The 24,732-nt window shown below is 37.5% G+C and overlaps 2 protein-coding genes and 1 pseudogene across 4 annotated transcripts; 1 reads left to right on the top strand and 2 right to left on the bottom strand.

The window, feature by feature from the left end:
- Positions 1 to 1,842: 1,842 nt before the first annotated feature.
- On the bottom strand, positions 1,843 to 3,198 carry LOC131783767 (uncharacterized; annotated as a pseudogene).
- Positions 3,199 to 8,517: 5,319 nt separating this feature from the next.
- On the bottom strand, positions 8,518 to 10,003 carry LOC131788810 (uncharacterized). Its single transcript, XM_059105907.2, has one exon. It carries the CDS (start codon positions 10,001 to 10,003, stop codon positions 8,519 to 8,521), a length of 1,485 nt encoding a protein of 494 aa, XP_058961890.2. The 3' UTR covers position 8,518.
- A 5,202-nt stretch (positions 10,004 to 15,205) lies between these two features.
- Positions 15,206 to 24,640, top strand: LOC131788721 (melatonin receptor type 1C-like). Of its 3 annotated transcripts, none has more exons than XR_009340544.2 (3): positions 15,206 to 15,299; positions 15,498 to 15,555; positions 18,964 to 19,065. XR_009340544.2 is itself a non-coding variant. In XM_066173101.1 (3 exons), the coding sequence occupies exon 3, from the start codon at positions 23,548 to 23,550 to the stop codon at positions 24,571 to 24,573; it is 1,026 nt and encodes a 341-aa protein (XP_066029198.1). In that variant the 5' UTR covers positions 15,206 to 15,299; positions 15,498 to 15,555; positions 23,507 to 23,547; the 3' UTR covers positions 24,574 to 24,640. The 3 variants fall into 3 exon arrangements, 2 of the variants coding, with proteins under 2 accessions (XP_066029198.1, XP_058961889.1); XM_066173101.1 differs by lacking the exon at positions 18,964 to 19,065 and adding an exon at positions 23,507 to 24,640; XM_059105906.2 differs by lacking the exons at positions 15,206 to 15,299; positions 15,498 to 15,555; positions 18,964 to 19,065 and adding exons at positions 19,168 to 19,194; positions 23,507 to 24,640.
- Positions 24,641 to 24,732: the final 92 nt, after the last annotated feature.

The following is a 24,732-nucleotide window of genomic DNA, read 5'->3' as shown; positions in this document are numbered from 1 at the left end:
CGGTTCTCTTTAAAGATACTAAGCCTATGATGATGACTTATTTAATTCGTCAGAATTTGTTCGGCTTGACTAACAACAGCGCAATGTTTAGGTCATCTTGAAAATCTCTTAGAAAACTAAAGCTTAAACTCCCGGCTTGGGCCTAAAGAAGGATTCTATTTAATATATAAATATATTTATATAGATATAAAGGGTCTTGATATTAGCAGGCAAGTCAAGAATTTAAAGAAAGCGACAAAACTTTTAAGTCTGTAATACATGTTTTGACAAAAGCGTTGTCGCGCGACAATGTGCCTTGTGTTCAGCAGATAGCTTCCATGTTTTCGATCACGCCTCTACCGGTTTCCAACTCAAGATAAATGAAGCTAATCATATTCAAAAAGAACAAGCATCCTTGAATCAACAATTACACCATGTAAATCTACATCTGTAAAACTAAACTTTCTATTCTCACATTTTCATGCTTTACTTATTTTCTTGATGTCACCATTTATCATAATTAGCATTATGTTACTTACTCTATAAATTGAACTTCCAACGCTTTGCACATTAATTAATTGAAGATGACGGAAGTTTCGGTCGAAACATGTATTACATGTATTGTAAGTTTTGTCGCTTTCTTTAAAATACATATATATATATATATATATGTATATATATATATATGTATATATATATATATATATATATCAAAGAATGCCTTTAAAATCCTAATTACTTTTGGCCTAGTATTCAAACGGTTGGGTTAGCACACAATGGACAATTCTGTTACTAAAAATGGACCAAACAGATTCGCTCGAGGCTAGAATTTGTTCTCCTGGTGAGGTGTTGTGTGGAATGTAATGTTTTTAACAAGAACAATTGAAAGCAAAACAAATCCCTTAATGAAGATTTTAGATATATGAGAATTCACATATTTGCACTGCGGTGGAAGATGAAATTAGAAGATCCTCGCAGCTAAGAACACTACTGAAACTAGTAGTTGTAAGTAGGACCTGAAAAAAATTTTTTTTTTTTTCTTTTTTTTTTTTTTCTTTTTTTCCCGTACGGGCCTGAAAAATTTTTTTCAGGTCCTACTTACAACTACTAGTTTCAGTAGTGTTCTTAGCTGCGAGGATCTTCCAAATCCCTTAATATTCTTGCAGTGCTTTATTTCTACATATCAAAAATCAACTAAGAGGTGATGTGCACATCAAGGATTAAGTTTACTATTATCGCACTTTCGGTAAACTATGGGAATATCTTTCACTCCAAATGTGAGTTAAGAAACTCTTGGTTAGTAATTATTATTACAAATCCCATCGCAAATGCTAGAATAAGTGATTAAATGCTTCGGTTTGAAAATACACCATTAATTATTTGACATGCTCCTGGCACAAATAGATATGCCTGAAAAACTTGCAAACTTCGATGGCTAAAACCTTGAACAAAATCTCCCGTCGAGGGCTCTAAGCAAGGACAAGCACAAACACGGCCAGCGATGACAATTATCGTACAACAAGCCTATTACAACGGTCGAGGACCAACTACTCAAAAGGTAAAAATTAATGTGTGGTCTTGCAGCACATAACAAACCAAGGCTCACATGAGACTCGCATAAGGATTGCAAAATTATCTAACAGGCCTAAACAATTCACAAACACTAAGCCAGAACATTCCTAATTTTAGTAGTTGCCGAACACTTCTAAATTTAGTAGTTCATACGATTGACAAGGTAAAAATGAAAAAAACTAAATTTCCCTATCATCAAAAGACATCTAAGAGGAAAGAAAGAAAATTATCATGTTCACGCCGAACTCTGTCAAAATCAAGCTGTTTATCACAATCCATATTTATATTTGCTTAGGTTGATGGATGTACGGTCGCAATTTTCGATTTAACAGGAATATTTTCGGTATGCAGACCTGGCGTTTGACCTCTCGTATCGAACTCAATATTAACTCCAGGGCGAAATATCAGTAGATGGGTGGACCCACCATAGTGAAACATGCCGAGCTGGTCACCTTTCTTCACTTTATCCTTTTCTTTAATCTTGATTTCGTTGGAGGACACCTCTGACATACCGAGCGATACGAAGCACATCAAGCCAATGTCGGGATTATCAGCTTGAATGTAGATAATACCTCTGGCAGCTACTTGGGCTAGGTATCCTTGTGACATGCATATGTTGGGCGACGAAGGGTTCTCCTGAAAGTCGTGGGTTGCAGAATAATAAGAACCATCCACGAGTTCTATCTTGTAAATGGTGCCCGACACAGGACTGTGCCATCGGTGATAATTGGTGGCACTTAGGAACGCTTGGTAGACGGTTCCACCATGAAATTGCTTGGCAAGGTCACTCATGTTCAGGATGAAGTCCAATGAGTACCGTTGGTGCTTTGCCCAGAAGAAGTCCCTCTTTTTCACGGCCGTTGAGATCTGGTATGGCGCCGACTCACAGGCATTCGCAACAATGGAATCGTCGTCCGGAGATGCTACTGGACGAATGCCATCACGAAACTCTCTGGTGAAGAAGTCATCCCATGAGGTAAAACCATAATGTTTTTCATTAGGCTTGCATTTGAATTCATGGACGAAGTTTGGCATTGCTTGCATTGCGTCTTCACCAAACCAACCATGACGAGGATCATCAGTCAACACGTGACAAGAAGCAGAACTGGAAAGAAACTTTCCCCAATAGTTGAGAATACTTTTGAACAACGTGTTGACTTTGTCGTTGAGGAAAGCAGAAAATCCAGCAGTCGTAACCATCGGCCAGTTCAGGATTACATTGATAGGGAGACCAAAAAAACTGGTTTTGTTGTACTCTGGAGCTGTTGTCATGATGTAGTCGATTAAAATAATCATAAGTTGCCAGCAAGGGATCCTTGTTCTTTTCGAACTTTCTGTATTCTTGTACTGTTGCCAGAACATCTGATGGAAGAACATGTTGATCTCGGGATCGGAGATGATAGCTTTCAATAATTCTTGAACGGGTGGGTGAAGACCGAGGTCTTCCTCTGTACCGTAAGCAACTACCGGTCGAGTTTCACCACAATCTGTCTCTCCATTTACAGCTGGTGGATGAAGAACCATCAATAACTCTAACTTATCTTTTTATTTAGTTTGGACTTCTGTGGTTAAGTTGGCTAACCATTTGTCAATAACTTTCTGGTCAGAAGGAATCCATTGACCAACACGGTAAGGTTTGGAGCTCATGATTATGTTGCATGTAGTTCGCGGCTCGTTTTGCTCTTAAATGATATACTACTGTTGAAAGTGTCTGCTTTTAACTGCAGGCGGACCTGACGCTGGAATGCGTGTGGGCGGAAATTTGCTTGAGAAACCTTTATCTGGAAATGTTTCCTGCCTGATAAAGGATAAAAGCGCTTTGTTCAGATGACAGGCCCCTTCCATACCATGACCATCAAGAGGTTGTTAAGGGTTGGTCTCATTGCGAACAATATGCCGGAGTGTGAAAGGCATAAGCTATGTTCCGAGTGAATTAAATAAAGTAAAACATTTTGGAGACGTCTACATGCAAATGTTCTTATCGGAGTATACAAGAATAAGGGAATAACCGCGTTTCACTCACTTTCTGAGGGGTCATGCTTTCTTGAACTTTAGGTTACAGGGAACTGAAGTGGTTCACCGAAATAGACGCTCTTTGTTGTCTGTTTGAATATCAGAGATGCGCGTCTTTGTTTGGATCATTGTGAGATTTGGCCTAAGACAAATTATCCCGAGCAAGAACATTTTAGCTTTCAATAGTCCTCAGTAGTCCATGGATCATAACATGAATGTCAACCTAATTTAAAGATCACATTCAAAATATGTTGAGAGAGTAAGATACCATTAATTCGTAGCCAAATGCAGTTTAAATGAGAGTATTATCAAATATTAGAATGAGTAGACTTATTCCAATTCTTGAAACTGTAACGTTTATGACGCTTGTTTAACTGACTCCTGTTTTACCACATTAGCTTTGATTGAGAATCAGAGTGGTGAAATATCGAGATATTCTTTTCAAAAATTTCTGCTAACAGCATCACATTCCAAACAATGCCTTCACATGAAGAAAAGTTTATTTTTATTCCAAACATCGTCAATCAATGTCAGTTTAGACAAGTACATGATATTACACGCGCGTACGTTAGTATATCAACGCCTTTTTATTTCTGCAGACCCATCAGTTCAAACAACATGTCAATTTTGCGTTGACTGGACGAACTGATTGAAATTTGGAGGTATCCTCCGAGCAATTAATTAGTCAAAAATATTTCTGAGCCCAAGTTAGGAATCAAACCTACCGCACAATCGGCATCGAGACCTGCACGTATTTAGATGAGAGTAACAAAAAGGGTAGAAGTATAATAGATGACGGTTCGAGACCATTATGTAAAAATGTTCTCAAACACCCTATCTACTATACTACTAACCACAAAATGGTTATTACTTGATGATAGATACATATTAAAACAATACTTGGATATCCACGACAAAAGAACTCTCGGAAACACTTTCCACGGATTTACGTCATTAGACAAACAGGAACTTGGAGACTCATCGATTCTCGTAAACTTCTGTCTCACACGCGTTTTTTGAGTTTAGAAATGATTTAGCAAAACTTAAGGAGATGATTAAAAACAAAACTTGGAATGCGTGTGCGTGGAACTGCGCTTGAGAAGCCTTTGTTTTTTCCTTTTCTCCAATGTTGTAATAGGACAGTTGAAATGAAACGGTGTTTTTTAACTCTGCCCACAGGGTAGTATTGTTTTATCGTTTAATCAGTCGCCAACCGCCATTTTGTACTTTCAACGACGCTTGAAATTTTTTTTTTAAATTATGTAAAGTCTCTCGAAAAATATCTTATTTCAGTTGGTTGCACATATCAGGATTGAGCGCCGTGTTAAAAATTGGCATCTAGCGAGAATTTTCATTATAGGTGTTTTTTGGCTTATCTTGACGTTGAAAATGAATAATATATTATAATAAGCCATTCAGTAAAAATTCTGATAAGACAGTCGATCATTTCTTATTCCTTTTGGCGGTCTTATTTTAACACGTTCGACATCTCTTTTTCTTAGATGTGACTTAAGGTGTAAAGATGTAGTACTTTTCATCCTCCCCACTGAGTTTATAATCAGGAAACTTATACGAATAGCACGTAGCTCTCTTGGAGGCGGTACCTAGGGTACGCCCTTTCTCCTCCGAATTTTCTGTTTATTCTGTCGTTATGTAACAGTCTTCGAGGACTATTTTCTCTTAGGATATCTCCTCGACTATGATTTTGATTCTGTTAGTAAGAAATTTTTGGGCACAGAATTAGCACAGTTGAAATAGGACGGTTGGAATGAAACGGTGTTTTTCAACTCTGCCCTCAGGGTAGTCTTGTTTTATCGTTTAATCAGTCGCCAACCGTCATTTTGTGCTTCCGACGACCCTTTTAATTTTGTTTTGAATTATGTGAAGTCTCTCGGAAAATAACTTATTTCAGTTGGTTGCACATATCAGGATTGAGCGCCGTGTTAATAGACAAAATTGGCATCTAGCAAGAATTTTCATTACAGGTGTTTTTTGGCTTATCTAGACGTTGAAAATGAATAATATATTACCATAAGCCATTCAGTAAAAATTCTGATAAGCCAGTCGATCATTTCTTATTCCTTTTGGCGGTCTTATTTTAACACGTTCGACATCTCTTTTTCTTAGATGTGACTTAAGGTGTAAATATGTAGTACTTTTCATCCTCCCCACTGAGTTTATAATCAGGAAACTTATACGAATAGCACGTAGCTCTCTTGGAGGCGGTACCTAGGATACGCCCTTTCTCCTCCAAATTTTCTGTTTATTCGGTCTTTATATAACAGTCTTCGAGGACTATTTTCTCTTAGGATTTCTTCTCAACTATGATTTTGGTTCTGTTAGTAAGTTTATTGTAATTTTTATATTGTCAATCTTGTTTTTGTTTTGCCCGAACTTGACCGTAAGACTAAAAAAAATTTAAGTTAGAAAATCCTTTTGTAAAGCGTAAACATCTCGAAGGTGCCTACTTAGTATGCAAACTCTGCTCTGCGTGGCTTAACGTGATTCGCTAGTCAAGTGTAAAAGGATAACGAAGGTTGGAGATTGACAGCTCCGTAAGCGTCAGCTTTATAGTCGGTGACCCACACTTTCCATGAAAGATTTGAGCTAGTCCCGAAGTAATAAGTTGAATAAAAGAAAGAGAAGAATAAAGAAACCTTCAACTGTATAAAGCTGGAAACCACAGGATAAGCTGGAAACCACTCTGCTTCGCGTCGTGGTTTCCTACGCTTATCTCGTGTTCTCCCAACCTCCCGCGTGTTTACATCAGGCTATGTAAACACGGAAACCATTTTACATTTCTTCAATGTAATATAGAAATATATATATGTATATATCTAAGATAACCTTTAAAATCCTACAGCACTTATTCAAGCCAATCTCATTCATTTTGGCCTAGTGGTTAGACGGTTGGGTTAGCGCACAATTGACAATTGTGTTACTAAAAATGGACCAAATAGGTTCGCTCGACTTATCAATTTCATTCGGTAGAATTTGTTAGGCTTGATGACAGCGCAATGTTTAGATCATCCAGAAAATCAAAATTCCCGGCTTGGGCCCAGAGAAGCTAGAGTAGGTTTCTATGTGATCGATGTTCTATCTCATATACAAATATATATGGTAAATGTAAATGAATGTGGGTAGAGTCTACCTTGGCGTAAAGTGCTCAATGCTGTGGTAGCAGAGCTAAGTATACATAAGTTAAAGAATTTAAGAGAACGCATCGATTCTCTGTGACTCTGAGTTTTGCGCTTAAGCGCTCGTCAGACAGAACTTTATTCAATGAAAAACATACCTCCTTATATACAAATTAGATAAGTAGCTAATTTATTCACTGGTGTGATGATCTAATCTACGTGTGGAATAAAGATTCTATAGAGCCATAGAGGGCAGTGGTTTTTTTTCCTGCAGTTACAGTTGCTTTCCGTGGAGGGTGTCTCGCTTGTCTCGAGGATTTTTCTGATGTGTTTCTTAATTATGGTTTGTAGGTTTTCTGTATAGCTACAACAAACTTTTATTTTGTTCCTGTTGAAAATCTTGTTGTGCCGGTGATTTTTCGGAAAATGTTTACTGAGGAAGTTAAGAAACTCTCTGCCGATGATGCCGTTTGATTAAACCAAATTATGTTCCTTTGCATGTTTAGCTACTTAGCTAATTTGTACATAAGGAGGTATGTTTTTCATTGAATAAAGTTCTGTCTGACGAGTGCTTAGGTGCGAAACTCAGAGTCACAGAGAATCGATGCGTCCTCTTTAATTCTTTAACTTATGTATATATAGTACATATATATATATAAAATCCTACAGCAATTATTCAATCCAATCTCATCAATTTTGGCCTAGTGTTTAAAGTGTCTTTAAACGGTTGGGTTAGCGGCAAAAAACGTGCTGATGCAGTAACTTCAGTGGCTCTAACGTTACGGTATTTTATGGGTTGTTATAATTGACAGAGATTAACGATGCCAAAATTGACAATTGTGTTACTAAAAATGGACCAAGCAGGTTCCCTTGAGGCTAGAATGTGTCCTCCAGGTGGTGTGTTGTGTGGAATATGATGTTTTTAATAAGAACAGTTGAAAGCAAAACACCTAAGCCCTTCACACACTTTCAGTGCTTTATTTCTACATATCAGAAAATCAACGAAGTGGTAATGTACACATCGAGGATTAAGTTCTCTATAATCACACTTTCGGTAAACCATGGTATGGAATACCTTTCGCTCCAAATGTGAGTTAAGAAACCTTTGGTTCGTAATTATTATTAAAAATGCCATCGCAAATGCTTGATTAAGTGATTAAATGCTTCGGTTTGAAAATACACTATCAATTATTAGATATGCTTGTGGCACAAAAAGATTTGCATAAAAAAGGTTTTTTCCACATATTATTGGACTGTTTTCAAATACAAGAATAATTTCACGAAACATTCGAAAAAACAACTGGTGTTTGAAAAACTTCCAAACCTCGAGAACTAAAACCTTGAACAAAACTTCCCGCTGAGGACGCTTAGCAAGGACAAACCCAAACACGACTATCGATGACGATTATCGTACAAAAATTAAGGCCTATCACAACGGTTGAGGACCAATCACTCAAATGGTGAATATAAATGTGTGGTCTTGCTGCAGCACATGACAAACCAAGGCTCACAAAACTCCATAAGGATTCCAGGATAATCTTGCATGCCTAAATTATTCACAAAATCTAAGCCCGCAGAACATTCCTAATTTAAATAATTGCTAAACACTTCTAAATTTAGCTAAAATGATAACCTTTGATAAAAAAAAAAAAATGATAACCTTTGATAAAAAAAAATGATAACCTTTGATAAAAAAAAAAAAAAAATCAATTTCATTATTACAAAAAGACTTTTCCTAAGAGGAAAGAAAGAGAATTGTTATGTTCATACTGAACATTGATAAAATCAAGCTGTTCATCAAAATCCTTACTAGTTGCTTAGATTGCTGGATGCACGGTTGCAATTTTCGATTTAACCGGAATGTTTTCGGTATCTAGACCTGGCATTTGACCTCTCGTATCGAACTTGATATTTACTTCAGGGCGAAATATCAGTAGATACGTGGACCCACCAAAGTGAAACATACCGAGCTGGTCACCTTTCTTCACTTTATCCTTTTCTTCAACGGTGATTTCGTTGGAAGACACCTCTGACATACCGATTGATACGAAGCACATTAAGCCAATATCAGGATTGTCAGCTTGAATGTAGATAATACCTCTGGCAGCTACTTGGGCTATGTATCCTCGTGACATGTTGGGCGATGCAGGGTCATCCTGAATGTCGTGGGTTGCAGAATAATAAGAACCATCCACGAGTTCTGTCTTGTAAATGGTACCGGACACAGGACTGTGAAATCGGTGATAACTGGTGGCCCTTAGGAACGCTTGGTAGACGGTTCCACCATGAAATTGCTTGGCAAGGTCACTCATGTTCAGGATGAAGTCCAATGAGTACCGTTGGTGCTTTATCCAGAAGAAGTCCCTGTGTTTTACGGCTGTAGAGATCTGATATGGCGCCGACTCACAAGCATTCGCAACAATGGAATCGTCGTCCGGAGATTCTACTGGACGAATGCCATCACGAAACTCTCTGGTGAAGAAATCATCCCATGATGTAAAACCATAATGTTTTTCATTAGGTTTACATTTAAACTCTTGGTCGAAGTTTGGCATTGCTTGCATTGCATCTTCACCAAACCAACCATGACGAGGATTTTCATTCAACACGTAACAAGAAGCAGAACTGGAAAGAAACTTTCCCCAATAGTTGAGAATACTTTTGAACAACGTGTTGACTTTGTCGTCGAGGAAAGCAGCAAATCCAGCAGTCGTAGCCATCGGCCAGTTCAGGATTGCGTTGATGGGGAAACTAACCAAACCAGCTTTGCTGTACTCTGGAGCTGTTGTCATGATGTAGTCAATTAATATAATCATCAATTGCCAGCTAGAAATCTTTGTCCTTTCCGAAATATGTGGGAGCTCAGTGTACTGTTGCTGGAACATCTGATGGAAGAACATGTAGATTTTGGGGTCGGATATGATAGCTTTCAATAATTCTTGAACCGGTGGATGGAGACCGAGGTCTTCTTCTTTACCGTTAGCAGCTACCGGCTGAGTTTCAGCTCTAGCTGTCTCTTCATCTTCAGCTGGTGGATGAAGAACCAGCAATAACTCTAACTTATCTTTGGATTTAATTTTGACTTCTGTTATCAAGTTGGCTAACCATTTGTCAAGAACTTTCTGGTCAGAAGGAATCCATTGACCAACACCATAAGTATTGGTGGTTCGCTGCCCGGAAAGAGTCCGTTGAACATGGCCATAAAGTTTGCTGCCCATGATTGTGTTGCAAGTAGTTTGTGGGTCGTTGTTATGTTGATTAGCTTTAAACCTCACAGGAGTTACGTAACCCAGAACTGTCATGTTCGTTCAAAACCGCATTTTTGTAATTTTCTTGTCAGAGGGGGGCATTGGGGCCTATTAGAAACCACAAAACCGTGGAAAAAATTATCCAAAACTGAAAAACCGATAAAAAATTCGATAAAAACGGAAAAATGCATGCAAAACTGTCAAAACCGATACATTTTCACATCCCAGTAATTAAAACCCTGATCGATCCGAAACAGTGGTGACAAGTGGAACATACAGAGTAAACTACACTAATTTAATTATAGGATTTATGAATGCCATGGACTTGGCATTCGTATCTTCTAATAACTGCTTAAATTAACAGCTTCTCTCTCGAGGACCTCGGGCGTTGTCTCTGCGGACTCAGTAGCTGGTAATGGAGCCCAGTTAGATTAAGGAAATTCGCACAAAAGTCCTTTATAGGATTGCAATTTTGCAGTCGCAAATAGCTATAGCTGTGGAAAGTTTCATCGAAAATCCCTAATCTAACATTTCCGTTTGCGAACTAAGACCTGAAAGTTTGGAGATTCTATTGGAATGTTGAATCAATCAGTCACGTGTGGCCTGTAACTTGGTCATCAACCTCGATGTGGCATTGATAAAGAAACCCTGGCAATGTTCCGCGCTTAGCCGTACCCTTCCCCCCTGGGGATCCCTGCGATATTTAAATTTAATAACATTTGCGTTTAGCTGCTATTCAAGATCAGTGGAGGAGCGTAATTGTCGCTCAGATCGTAGAGAAACCGGAACCCAAATAGGTCAAATAGGAAAAACCGAAAACCGCATCGGATATCAAGTCCGAAAACCCGTTAATATTTTTCGCGAAAACCGACAACCGGATACTAAAAAAACGAAAAATCCGCAAACCGCAATGAACACCAAAACCTAGAAACTGAAGTTTTTTTTGGCACAAAAACCGATCTAAAAAATAGCCAAAACCGCAAAACCGTAAATTCCAATGCCCCTCTCTTGTCAGTTACAGTTTAGTCGTTGTGAATTGGCGATCAGATCTTGGGAGTTAAAGTGTTAATAACTGCTGGGTCCTTCAGTGACATATTTACCTGTTGTGATGTTAGAGGAAAATATTCTATGGAGACATCAACATTTCAGTTAAAGTTTCATGGTGCTTCAGAACAGTTGCTGGCCATGCTGGGTAACCATTTGAGAATCCAAGTTCTGCATCGCTAGCTTGGGATGTATTCATAGAGGGGATGATATCGAAGATTTAAAAAACCTACAAAAATTTGATTTCAAAGTGAATCAGAGGACTGGATCTCAGCTTAATGACATTTCGCCAAATAATGTTGTGGCTATCTGATTTTGGCAGTCTTTGAGGGAGACGCTCAGTGAGCCCTAAAAAAAAGCTTTTCCATACTTAAGATACCACTGGAGAGTTTTACGATAATAAGTCCACTTGGTGTCAATAAATGTCTGAGAAAGGGGTGGCTCCTTACTTAGAATACCTAGAGAAACATATATAACTTTGTATTGGCTTGGATATTTTATGGAACAATTGTAAAACTTAGGGGTTGTTCACGTCACCCTTGGCCCCACACCCAGCCTAGCATATCCATCCCAGCATAATGTTTAGTACATGTGGGTAGCATCCTACAAAATCATCTCCTTTCCAAAATTTCTGGTGTTGTTAGCTGGTGTTTTGGGTCGAGGCATTGTCCCCAACTAACCCTGAAACATTGGTAATATCATGTTCATTTTTTTATAACATGGTTATCTATATCAGACTGGTACTTCCAGAACCGCTCGCTGTTAGGCTTTTTGCAATGACGTAAGCCCTTGGCTTGCTCTCTGTTGGCACCAGGTGTAAATGCCCCCATTTGCCTCTCTTCGCAACCTATGTGGGAGAGTCATCGCTCCGGAGATGAAAATCATACTTGTAGTTTGAAAAGTGCTTGCGTGAAATCAGTTTATCGGCTTCACCTGAGAGAACATTCCAGTCAGAAAGTGTAGTTAGTGAGACAGCCAAGTTTGTTGGAGGGCTACAATCAAGCAAAATATTGAAAATCAGATGTAATGCGACAAGTGTCTTTTGATTAGATAACAAACACGCAACCTATGTGGGAGAGTCATCGCTCCAGAGATGAAAATCATACTTGTAGTTTGAAAAGTGCTTGCGTGAAATCAGTTTATCGGCTTCACCTGAGAGAACATTCCAGTCAGAAAGTGTAGTTAGTGAGACAGCCAAGTTTGTTGGAGGGCTACAATCAAGCAAAATATTGAAAATAAGATGTAATGCGACAGGTGTCCTTTGATTAAATAACAAACATGCATGTTGCATTTATCTAAAACAAGCCATAAAAATTAAGGTTCTTTGATTGTGTTCATTGCGACTATATGCAAAAGTCTCCCCTTGTCGACAATTTCACTGTTCCCTTGCAATTTCTGTTTCGGTTTTGTGGAAGCAGATCTTGTCTCCCTTAGATTGTTGCTGACTTCTTTTTCCTTTTTTTCAATAGATGTCAGAATTTTTGGACACTTTTATAATGACGAGTTTGAAGCCTCAACGTGTCCTTTTTCAATTGGATGTTCCTTTTACAAATACTGAAATTATGAAAAGGTGACATTATTTAAACTAGTTAAATACAACTGATTTCACATGATAGAGTACTGAAAAAAAAGAAACAACAAAGTAAAGATGTCCTACTAATATATTTTAGGTATATCCAGCATGTGGAATTACAATTTGGCGTAAAATTGTTATCACATCTGTAAGGGATTTGTCAGAGGTTCTGAACGGGGTTGACTGACAACTCACAAACACCAGAAATGTTAACAGACAACTGACATTTGAAGTTAGATTTACTGATAACTGACAAAAGGCTTTTGCTATTGTTATCCGTTTGAATTTCACTGAAAATAACTTTTTTGGTTGAAATATTATTACTTTCATCTTTAAGTTTAATATTCACGTTTTTTAGAATTGATTTCAGGCCAAATAAATCGCACTTAGTTTTCCATCATGTGTGTTAGTATTAATCATTAACTATTTTACCTCAATACTATCTGTACCATGATTCTGGGTTTGTAAGGTACATTGGAAGTTTTCATAAACGAGTGAATTGAAATTTTGGCATTAATTTTCATGTAAGAAATTGAAATCGTCATCAGCGCAGTTGATAATACCAAATTACCTTGGATCTACCATAATTGTTGTCCAGAGACGGAAAGAGCGGGCGAAATGGTGAGAAGTGTTTCAAAATCTTTTTCCCTTTGCATTACGTTATTGGATCATATGTATTGATCTATAGTGTGATTATAACTTCCATCGCTGTTTTATTTCTAATATTTACTTATTTTTTAAGCGAAGAAATGCGAAACAGGCGCTTGCGTTCGTGTTCGACCAATCCCCTGATTTCGTTCACCTTCTGGACAAGGACTAGGCAAAGCTCTGCCGATGCTGAAAAAGATGTTTTTTTCGTCTTTTCACGATCTTGAGTCATAGAAAAAAATTTGAATCCCTATGAGGAATCGAACCTTAGACCTTCGGAGTCTGCGTTCTGACACCATATCACTGTGCTACAGAGTCTTTACAGAAAGCTAACTCACTACTGGGTTCATAAATAACGAGCGTCCCGCGATACTGGTAATGTCGTTTACACCTACAATATCGGGAACCAAGGTGTTGCTTGAAGCTATTGATTAATTATTGTTAAAGGTCTTGGCCGGAATTCCACTTCAATACACTTTTTCAGAAAAACCTGAATAGGTCTGAATATGAAGATTTTAGATATATGAAAATTCACATATTTGCACTGCGGTGGAAAGATGAAATTAAGAGATCCTCGCAGCTAAGAAACACTACTGAAACGAGTAGTTGTTAATAGGACCTGAAAAAAAAAATTTTCAGGCCCGTACGGGATTTGAACCCATGACCTCTGCGATACCGGTGCAGCGCTCTACCAATTGAGCTAACAAGCCAACTGGGAGCTGGTCAATGAATTGGGTCCAAATAAACATCCAAGTGAATGAAGATTTTAGATATATGAAAATTCACATATTTGCACTGCGGTGGAAAGATGAAATTAAGAGATCCTCGCAGCTAAGAAACACTACTGAAACGAAAAAAAAGAAAAAAACGTGTATCTTCAGAACCATCCTCTATTGAGGACCTTTTCCATCGGTTTACCGGATTTAAAACCCGCGCAGAATGCTGGGAGATTACGAGAAGAGTTTGTAAATAGCAAGCCAGAGGTGTTTTCCCAATATTACGCCGGTAAACCAATAGCAAGTTCGCTTACAAGGTTGCTTTATACGGTTTACCGCTGCATAAAACGATAGGTTTTTCACCGATTAGGGCGCTCGTATTATCTCAGATATTGTATAAGTAGCGGTGGTCGGTCTGGTTAGAACTCCGCCAGTCAAATTTTTAACGTTCTGTTTTATTCCATCCTTCACGTTCCCATCAATTTTGTATTAATTTTTACATGTAGTTTAAAAATCGACCCAAATATTTTCAAATGTTGTACTATGTGAAAAACAATTGTACATTACAATTTTGACTGGTCTGGTTTTTAATCTTGTTAAATCTTTTTTCTCAAACAGGTGAAATGGTAGATAATTAAATTGGCGTAAAAAAAAGTTTACTTACACTTAATTGAAAAAAATGGTATAAGCTGAATGGGGATTGATTACATTGCGGTCTTCTACCCGATTTTTATGCGAAGCCACTCTTCTGTAATTACCTCTGTAACGTTAATTTTTTTTTATGTTTTTATAATTCGCTTTCTCACTTTAACTCCTTATCACGTACATAGTTTGTTTCGCAAATCGTAATATAGGCCGTTTAGTTTTCTCCACTTAAGTTTCGTCTCCACGTTGTGACGGTAGGCTTAAGGTCTTCTGACTTAAGACGCATTCTGGAAGGCTGAAAAGACAACAATATCTCAATTTGTAGTACAGCGATGATAATGTGTGACGTTCGGCATTAAAAGAACCAACCTTGCTTCTTTCAGTGTCAGTCTTTCAGCGTCGCGTTTAATCTCCTTTCCATTAAACTTTCCTTTATTTTCACATTATTAGGAAAATACGAAAGAAGCCGGAACCTTTTCTAAGCTTGAAAAGCTAAAAGCACAGTGATGGTAGACACAATTTCATTAATTACACGTACGTCAATAATAAGAAAGAAAGCGTGTGCTGTCCATCTAATTCTGTATGAAATAAAACATTAGCTTTCGAGGCAGCCAAGTCACATTTTAGTCTCGCCACTGATCATCGAAGCGAAAGGATTGTCGAGCCATTTGGAAAATAGCGACAGATCAGTCTTCAAACGTCTTCAAGCTTATTTTGGAACGAGGTGGTTGACTAGTTACTACAACCCGGCTTACCGGTTATTCACGCGGCTCTTTGCCAGACAGCTTACCTTTAAAGGCCTTTTTGACATACTGTTTTTTTCCGTTTCTTTTCTCTTAGCTGAACAGACTTCCTGTTCTTTTTTTTTTCCTTTTTATGCGGTTTCATAAAGAACCACTGAAGTTTATGCTTTATTTAACAGATTGCAGCGGCTTGACAGTGCCGAAAAATCCAGCCTAAGTGTTCCGATCCTGTCATTTGTAAGTCTTGTTAATTTTGTTGTCCTCGACCGTCGTTGCTTTTTTGTTTTTCTCTTTTTTTTTTCCTTTTTTTTTTCATTTTTGTCCTCTAAGGAGCTAAAGGTTACTTTGATATCGAGATTTCTCTCCTTTGAAATAATGTGCTTTTAACTGCATGGTGATATCCAAGCGGATATCTTAGTGTTCATTCAGCGGTAATGCTCTAAGGATTTAGGGGTCAAAAGGATTGTTAGGCACAACAATCTTTAGTCGGTGTTCAGTAGCGTCAGGGGTAATTGACTTGAAAAAGAAGGAAACATGTAAGTATAGTTTGCTAGAGTAGAAAAAGACACAACAGAGCTAAAAACGAATCAAAAAGTGATGAAAGTATTTAGGGATTTAGAGGATTAACTTGGATTCAAAATGACAACATTGACAACAAATTTTTTCCCTATTTTTAGCAACGTTCTTAACAACATACAGATTTCTATTTTTTTGCTTCGTTAATGGATTTGTGTAACGTCTTTGCTATCTTTTGTTAATTTATCGATCAGGGAAGAGGTTGCCAAAAAATATATTCGAAAAGACCCTTATTTTGAACGAGTTCGTGCTACATCAAACAACAACCAGCAGGCAAAGAACTAACTCAATATTTCGAAGATTTAAGGTGGCTCTGAACTTAATCTACATTTTTTGTCAAGATCATGCAAAAAGAGGAAAGTTGTCTTAAATCCTCCAGGCATGGGTAACATTTTTAAAAATATACCTGTAAAGGGGCAAAAATACAACTTAGCATGAATTGAATTCGATTTATTAGAAGAAAAATGTATCGATTAATTCGCACATATGTCAGTGATAATCCTTGATTAAATTCAGATTCGTCTGTTTTGCAAGTCGATGTGAACCTATCACAAGATCTCCTTCTGTAGACTCACCTACCTACTGGAAGAGGCAACTTCAGATTGGAACTTAAGAAAATACGTCAGGACATAAGAAGCCAAAAGTGGTAAAACAATCTTATTTGTAGCGCTGTTTGTAATTATATTTTCAAAAGCAAACTTTTCCTCATGATTAAGGAACTAAAACAAAAAGCAAAATATATGCTCGGTCCTAGAATATTCCTTGAGACTGAAGACTTTTGTTATCGCTCGCTATTTAATTATGACGCCAGAGCGCCAGTATAATCACTTTTTCATCAAATAACTTTTTATATTTTTTAGTTGAACTACTTTCGAAGCCATTAAAAGACTGTTTTGCGTGCGAATCTGATATAAAGGAGAGGATAATGACGTGATCTGTTCTCTGTGACGCTGAAATATTTCAAAATGATTATGAACACTAATGCACACTGTTCTTGATGTTTTTTATGCCACAAGAAAGATGACTTCCGGAGAATTATTTTTTTTGTTTGGCTTCTTAAATTTTCATCCGTTTAATGGTCAACGGAAATTATCTTCGCCTACTTCATAAAAAGTTGAACCAAATGATTAAAAAAAACAAAATAAAAAAACCACACCACTTGGCTTTCTGAAACGTTTTTCACAAATATCTTCTTAATTTATGTCTGGCCTCGGGGTAAGAAATTAACTTTCCTACGCAGGCGCCAAGTGGCAACCAGACATTGTTTTTGCCGTCTTCAGAAGAAATATTCCAGTTCGTTAAATTTTTGCAATTTTGCTTGTAACATATTCCTACTCGTGGGTATTGATGAACGATCTTCACTTGGGTGGAAAGAAGCGCACCGAAAAAAGACGAAGAGAGAGAAAAAAGATTTGCCTTCCGTTCCTTGAGCGCTGGTTCACATGAAGAATAAGCTGCGTTAAAAATTTAAATTCTGGTCGCCCACATCCAGTAATTTTTATTCGCGCATTAGCGACTTAGTGGTCGCAAATTCAGACCAACAAGTTTCATTCACTATTTGCAAACGCAGACATTGAATTTCAACACTTCTCTCCTTTCGTTCCTTGAGCGCTGGCTCACCCGAAGAATAAGTTGCATTAAAATTTAAATTCTGGTCGCCCACATGCAGTAACTTTTAGTCGCGCGTTAGCGACTTAGTGGTCGCAAATTCAGACCATCAAGTTTTATTCACTATTTGCAAACAAAAATATGGAAGTTCAACACTTCTCTTCTTTCACCAGCTATATTTTCCTTCTCATTTTTAATTTGCGATGTCCAGAGACTGTGGAAGTGAGTTCTCACAAACGTATGACTCACTGAGGAAAAAGGAAATTAAAGTTTTCGCAAAAATTCATTTTAATATCAAGGTAAATAAGTTGAAATAGAGTTTTAAGTCGCTGAGGAACGACGTCAGGAAAAAATATATTTTGGAAAAAAAATTTCATTGTACGTTATTGTCCAATTTTTAACTTTTTTTAAAATTTCAGTCTATATTCTGCACTGAGGACTGAAACGGTACAAAATATTAATCCACTAATTGTTGGAACACACAAATTTCAGAGAGAATGAAATTTATCAGCCCAGCTGGTTGCCTGAACACATGCATTCAGGCTATTTAAGATGTAGATTTCGTGTGAATGGTGGGATGGTCAAACACAAATTTTAATGCTTTTCTAGAAGGAGACCTTCCTCTGTTTTTCAAAATAACCATTCAGTTTCCTGCAGGGTATTATTGAATAGGCTGTGTCTGTTAATGTATTTGCCAGAAGGCTTTTATGATGAGCACACATAGTTATGGGGTTTCGCCGCCTAACAGGACACGCTACCTCGATCTGTAATAAGACTTGTTCTTACATGAATCTTATGGAACGAGCCCTTACTGAGATTAAAAACTAGATGTTTTCTATCTAAAATTTGAAGAGAGGTTTAATTACTTGCATCCAGTTTGGTTTTAGGTAATCATTACGGACAGATCTACAAAGCGAATGATTTTTTTTATTCCACCACATGGACGATCCATTTGTTTGGATATGAAATGAAACATTACCTTCGTCTGAACGCTGCCAAGTCACACTGCCCCCGCTCGGAACTTACAATTGTATCTGTTAGCGACTGACAGTCACTACCTGCGATGGACTGGTTCTGTTTTACTGATATCATACCTTAAACTTCCTTGTTGTGATTTATGATTTTAAATGTAAACTCTGCGTTCGATTGTAAATCGCAATGAAATATAAAGAAACAACGTATTGGCTTCTCATTCGCAGGAATTGAATATACCTGTAGCTATTTTATTTTCGCGCAATAGCGTTAATCTAATCACTTTTTGAACAATTTAAACTGAGGAATATTCAGAGGCAAACGGATAACTCGCTATCAAGCCACACAAAAAATGTATTGTACTATCCACGGGGTAGAGATTTATCCAGTGGATAGCAATAGCCACCGTTCAAATAACCCGGTCAGGCTTTTAAAAGTTATTTATTTTTTCGAGTGACTATAGGATGTAATTGTGTTCTCGATCCATAGTTCTTTCCTTTACGTGGCAAACAACTCAGTAACCTGGCCGCACAAGTCCCAATAGCGAGAATGACATGTCAAAGGCTCTCAGACAGCCGTTGCCCTGTTTATCGCCAAAACACATGAGACCGAAATTGAGGAGGGGTTAGACTCCATTACGTCGACGATAGGCAGACAGGATGCGAGGAAAGTTTCAACAGAGGGGTGTCCATAGTCTTATTCGAGGACAATTTTCGAAAGGTTAAGTTACTCTTTGTTATTCTCAATAGTGGACAGTGCCATTAATTTTATGTATATTTTTTTTAGTGGCAGGGATAAAAATCACAAGTTTTATAGAGAATTCCTCTCATTCAGAGGATGTTTTTCGTGTCAAATTCAGAAATTTGCGTGTTTTGCGATCCAGAGTTCTTCCACCCCCTTTGTTGGAAATTTTAGTTAGATATCCACATTTCATAATAGATTTCACGCAAATTTTGACGGTAATTGGAATGTTGTTTATCAATTTCCTATATGAAGAACAGTTTCAGAAACATCAGGGGGGAATAATTGTGCCGTTAAAATCTTCAATTTGTCATTGTTTTAATTGTAAATTGTACACGCTCACTTCATTAGGAGAAAGATCGGAAGAACAATTCAAATTTCAAGACTTTTCTAAAAGTTGTTCGTGAACATTTCATCAAGCAACTTTGCCAGTGTTCAATTTGCAGAAGCAAATATAGATGCAGTTTTAAGTGCAGCATTTTTTTCCTCCACTGAGTGTATTTTCGTTCTCTTTCTGTGCAAATTAAGGTATTAATGTAGTAATGAAAAACTTGTAAAAATGAAACCTATTTTCACGAATCTCGTCTTGCATGCGTCGAAAATAATTGGTTTGGCAAACAAATCCATATTCAATGATCAATTTGATCAGGGTATTAATGTAGTAATGAAAAACTTGTAAAAATGAAACTTATTTTCACGAATCTCATCTTGCACGCGTCGAAAATAATTGGTTTGGCAAACAAATCCATATTCAATGATCAATTTGATCAGGGTATTAATGTAGTAATGAAAAACTTGTAAAAATGAAACTTATTTTCACGAATCTCATCTTGCACGCGTCGAAAATAATTGGTTTGGCAAACAAATCCATATTTAATGATCGATTTGATCAGGGTATTAATGAAGTAATGAAAAACATGTAGAAATGAAACCTATTTTCACGAATCTCGTCTTGCATGCGTCGAAAATAATTGGTTTGGCAAACAAATCCATATTTAATGATCGATTTGAATTTAAGTTTATGGATTAGGATTAATAACAACGGATGATCGAATCAGAAACGATTTTTGGGGGAAGTTTTCTTGGATTTCGTAGATATGTTGAATTTTAAATGCACCGATATGTCTGATTTTATGACCTTTTGACCGAAGACTTTAACTTACACGAGTTCGGTTCACTTATTGTCATAATAATGAAAAAAAAAAGTTTCACTTATTGTCATAATAATGAAGACAAAGGTGGATTTCACACATGTGAAGATCATGTTCCATGTAGCTGACTATGTCACTGTCAATAATTTAGATGAAAAATTCATGGGAATGAAAGGGGTTTGCCATTAAAATTTTCAGTAAAATTAACCGAAATCTGAAATAATGGAAGATAAAGAAAATTTCTTTAATTGGATGTTTCATTCAGAATAAACAGATAACCGGTCTGAGTTTTAAATCCGCAGGCTGATTTCCAATCTATTGCTTTCCCTTCGATATCTGAAATCATAAATACAAGTGATAATTTAATTACTTTCATTTTTTGCCGATGATCAGGATGCTTTATTTTCCAGCACTTCAACAGATTTTTACGTTAAAAGGGAAAGGATGGAACTAGGAGAAGCTTGTTTTTAAAAAAGCTGAACTCATAACATAAGAAACAGCTTTTTCCAAGGCCAGTTTTGCCACATATCCTATTTGTCATTAGCTCGTTAGTTTGCCGCTTGAAATTAAGATCGGAAGAAATGATCTGGGGAAGTTTATGAATGCAACACAAATTACCCCTGAGGGAAAGTGACCAAAACTAAACTCAAGCAACGATTCCGCACACACAAGAAAAAGTTCAAGTGGCTAAGTGAAACGTGCATTTTCCACGATTGAAACTGGCCAAAGACGAAGAAATCATTGATAATCAAAATCTGGAAAGGGCTGGCAGATATAATATGTGCATGAATCCAATGTAGCTACCGTAAGCTTTTGATTCAAACTAATGAAAGTTTGTAAAAATAAGCTGTCATTTTTTGAAATTGCTCGTCGAAAATCTGTTATCGAGATAAAGATTGTTTACTGTTTTGACTAATCAGTGTGTAGTTCTCGGAATCTGATTGGTCATTGACTGTGTTGTCACACGCTCAATGGTTGACAGACTACATTAATTTATATTTTTCTTTCCGTTATGAAATTAAGATTTATCGCAACTCTCGGTAAATTGAGAAACACCGTAAGAAGAGCAGTCATCAAAATGGACTTCTTGGTCTCTATGTCGCTGCTACTATTCTTTTTGTGTCACTGAGTGTATTTTTTCTTGTTTGCCCAAATCACTTAGGTAAGTTAGTTTGATTCTCGTATTTCCCAAACCATACCCCAGCTGTCGCTCTCCTATCATCTCCCTCGATGGAGCCGAAATAAAACGGCGCTAAAAGTGATTTAAATCAGAAAACATTAGCTAGAGTGAATGTTATTCAGAGTTTGTAGGCGTGTGTGTCCCTCTAGGGTATGGTTTTGATCCCCTTAAATGATAAGGTTTTGTACTCTTTCTGAATTGGGTATACATATAGGTTTAAAAAGAGACATAATCTTTTGTTGCTATTCGTCTCCCAACGAGTAGCCCGATTCTTACTGAAAATTTGACGCCTTTCTTCTGGTCTGAGTGTGCGGGTGTCTCAAAATCTATAAGTTACGTACAATAAAACAAAACATACAGTAAAGTAGATACCATTTAAAAAGAAAATTGCCACTTTGAAGACTACAATAGACAAATCAATGCTAGGTGCTACTGATTAAAAATTTTAAAAACATGAGAACATTGATTAAAAGTAGGTAAATTTATTTGTCCTATTGAGACGTTGGTGATGGAAAAATTTCTGGAACAAAATATTTTGAAATAAGACATTTCCATTTGTCATTAAAGAGCTTGGCAGTTTGTCTTTTTACTATGATTTGATCATGGAGTAGCGAGATCACTCGAAGTTTTCCTTCTCAGATCCGTTGATTTAGGGTCAGGGGCAGGTGCATTCAGCACATTTTGTCTGCATGTAACCTTCCTTCGGATATTTTACTCAAATAACTAGGACTGTATTCTTATCAGCATCTCCTTGTGGTCAGCTTTAGTTTTCTTTTCAAGGAGAATTAAGTTTAAAGAGCACTTGATCTTAAAAATATTACTGATCGACTGAAAATATATCAAAAATGCTTATGGAACGGACTGACTGGGTTTGTTTTTCTTGGTACCAATGGACCAATGGGATGTAAAAAAGCAGCATTGTTTACTTCCGGTCTAACAAATTGAAACCTAGGATTTCAAAGAGAATCAAGTCTGCAGATGTGTATGGCGCGCAGATTATTTAAAAACTAAATTTATAGATTGATATGAATCTTTTCCTTTTTTTCCGTCAAGAGAAATCTTTTGCCCTCACTCTTAATTATACATTTGTGGACATAACGCACTCATTTGTCTATCAATTATAAACACCACCCTGTCAGTTCCTTTCAAATGTAAACATCAGTCCACAAGTTGTGCGCACCCACTTGGTCAATAGTAAATGTCATTTAGTTCGTTGTACAGATGTTTCAGTATGTTGTGAAATCTCTCTGTGTACATTTAGTACTCGCTCAGTTTTAAACGCCACATGTTTAGTTGTTTGTACGTCTTCGATCGGCTCTAATTGCGATACTTCGTTAGTTGTACGAACTAATTCGTTTAGTTTCAAAATTACTTTCTCCGTTGTACGCACTTATTCGGTCGATTACGCGACCAAGCTCTAGAAGTATGTTTGATGTTGTATTATTATATTTATTCTGCCTGCTGCAACCAATTAGGCGGCCAATGGATCTTAGATAAACGCCTGTGCCTCTTTTCTTATTAGAAGTGAACGTAGCTTCATGAGGTATTCCTAATTAGGTCAGACCAAGACAAGCAAGGGTAGTGCTTTTCCTGTTGTTACTTCATCAGAGGCCTTCTTTCACTATGTTCAGTTGGCGTGTGTGTCTGTACATTTTTTTCATTAACGAGGTCAGAATTTACCGCTTTTCGTTTTCTGTTTACTCATACGTGGGTTTGGACATCGTTGATCTTGGCAGTATGCAGGACTCGTGTCATGTGTGAACCTGGTGATGGTGTAGCTCTCCACATAGTTCTCTGTAGCTCAGTGGTAAAGCATTAAAGCGCAGAATCTGAAGGGTCGAGTAGTTCGGTTTCTTATGGGAACTCAGAGGTTTTTTTTTTGTCCCTCTCTAATTGAAAGAACAAAAACATTTATATTCTTATTTCATTTTTATTTCCTTAATGTTGTTTTTGTTTACAGTTTAGAGTTAGAGAGCTAATAGTGAAAAGGCATTTGCAACGATGGTGGCCTCGTTGGACGAATATCCACAGTTAGTGGTAGACTTAGCGCAACGCAGCATCCCACTTAAGGTCCTGGAATTAACCGCCCTCATTGTTCTCATTGCATTAGCGTTCTTTGGCAACGTTATGATCTGTGTGGCTGTTCTCCGGACCCCTGCCCTCCGAACTGTGTCAAACATGTTTGTTACAAACTTGGCGGTGAGCGATATTTTAATGGCGGTTGTTTGTATGCCACTAACACTGTGCGTGCTTATCTCAGGGGATTGGCCGTTCAGCGCAGTGGTATGCGATCTTCAAGGGTTTTTCATGTTTTCGTTTGGAATTGTTTCGCAAATTAATATGTCGGTGATCGCTTTAAATCGCTACTTCGCCATTTGCCGACCGTTTGATTGCAAAGCCATCTTTACCAAGGGAAACGTGATTTGCATGATTGCCTTTCTGTGGATTTTACCAAGTATTGCAAGTGTTCCTCCTTTAACGGGCTGGGGATATTACGCTTTTAATGGAGGCAAAGCTTTCTGTATATATCCCTTCAACGTCAACTTGATTTACACCACGATCGTCCAGCTTCTGTTCATTGCGTTTCCACTAGGACTTATCGGATTCAGCTACACGAAATGCATCATGGCGATAAGGGCAAACAACCGACAAGTCGCGCAAATGGAAGACAATTCTGGTCAAGCCAATCGACAGTCGAGAAAGGCGCGCGAAATTCGTGCCACCCGGACGATGATGTTCGCCACCTTGGGATTCAGCTTGTGTTGGTTTCCAGTCTCCATCATAGATTTTGCAGACACGTTCACAGGAGGCGGGAATTTACCACGTGGAGTTTTCATGCTCAACGGGTTTCTGATCTTCACGTCAAGTTCCATCAATCCTCTCATCTACTGGCTATCAAACCGCGATTTCCAAAAGGCTTACCGGAAATTATTGCCATGCACTGAAAATAATATTATCATAGTGAACGAGGTTTCGCACCCCACACAAATAACTGGTTCTCAGCATCCTGTGAATGAACAACTGTAATATTTATTTCAATCGTTCATCTGAAGTGCATTTACCCTTTGCTATCATCAGAACGACATTGACTTGATCAAATTGGAAATATGTTATGAGCCAGATTGATATCATGTTAAATTGTGCGCATGCATTATTATCTCTCCAACTCGGCTTCATGAAAACATA

Source organism: Pocillopora verrucosa, chromosome 1 (genome assembly GCF_036669915.1).
Source record: "Pocillopora verrucosa isolate sample1 chromosome 1, ASM3666991v2, whole genome shotgun sequence".
Lineage (NCBI taxonomy): Eukaryota > Metazoa > Cnidaria > Anthozoa > Scleractinia > Pocilloporidae > Pocillopora > Pocillopora verrucosa.
The sequence above is the reverse complement of the archived record's forward strand: the minus strand, read 5'-3'. Positions and strand labels throughout refer to the sequence as shown.

Bases quoted from the DNA above. Each gene is read 5' to 3' on its own strand.
- LOC131788810 (XM_059105907.2), bottom strand. From the start codon at position 10,003: ATGACAGTTCTGGGTTACGTAACTCCTGTGAGGTTTAAAGCTAATCAA.
- LOC131788721 (XM_066173101.1), top strand. From the start codon at position 23,548: ATGGTGGCCTCGTTGGACGAATATCCACAGTTAGTGGTAGACTTAGCG.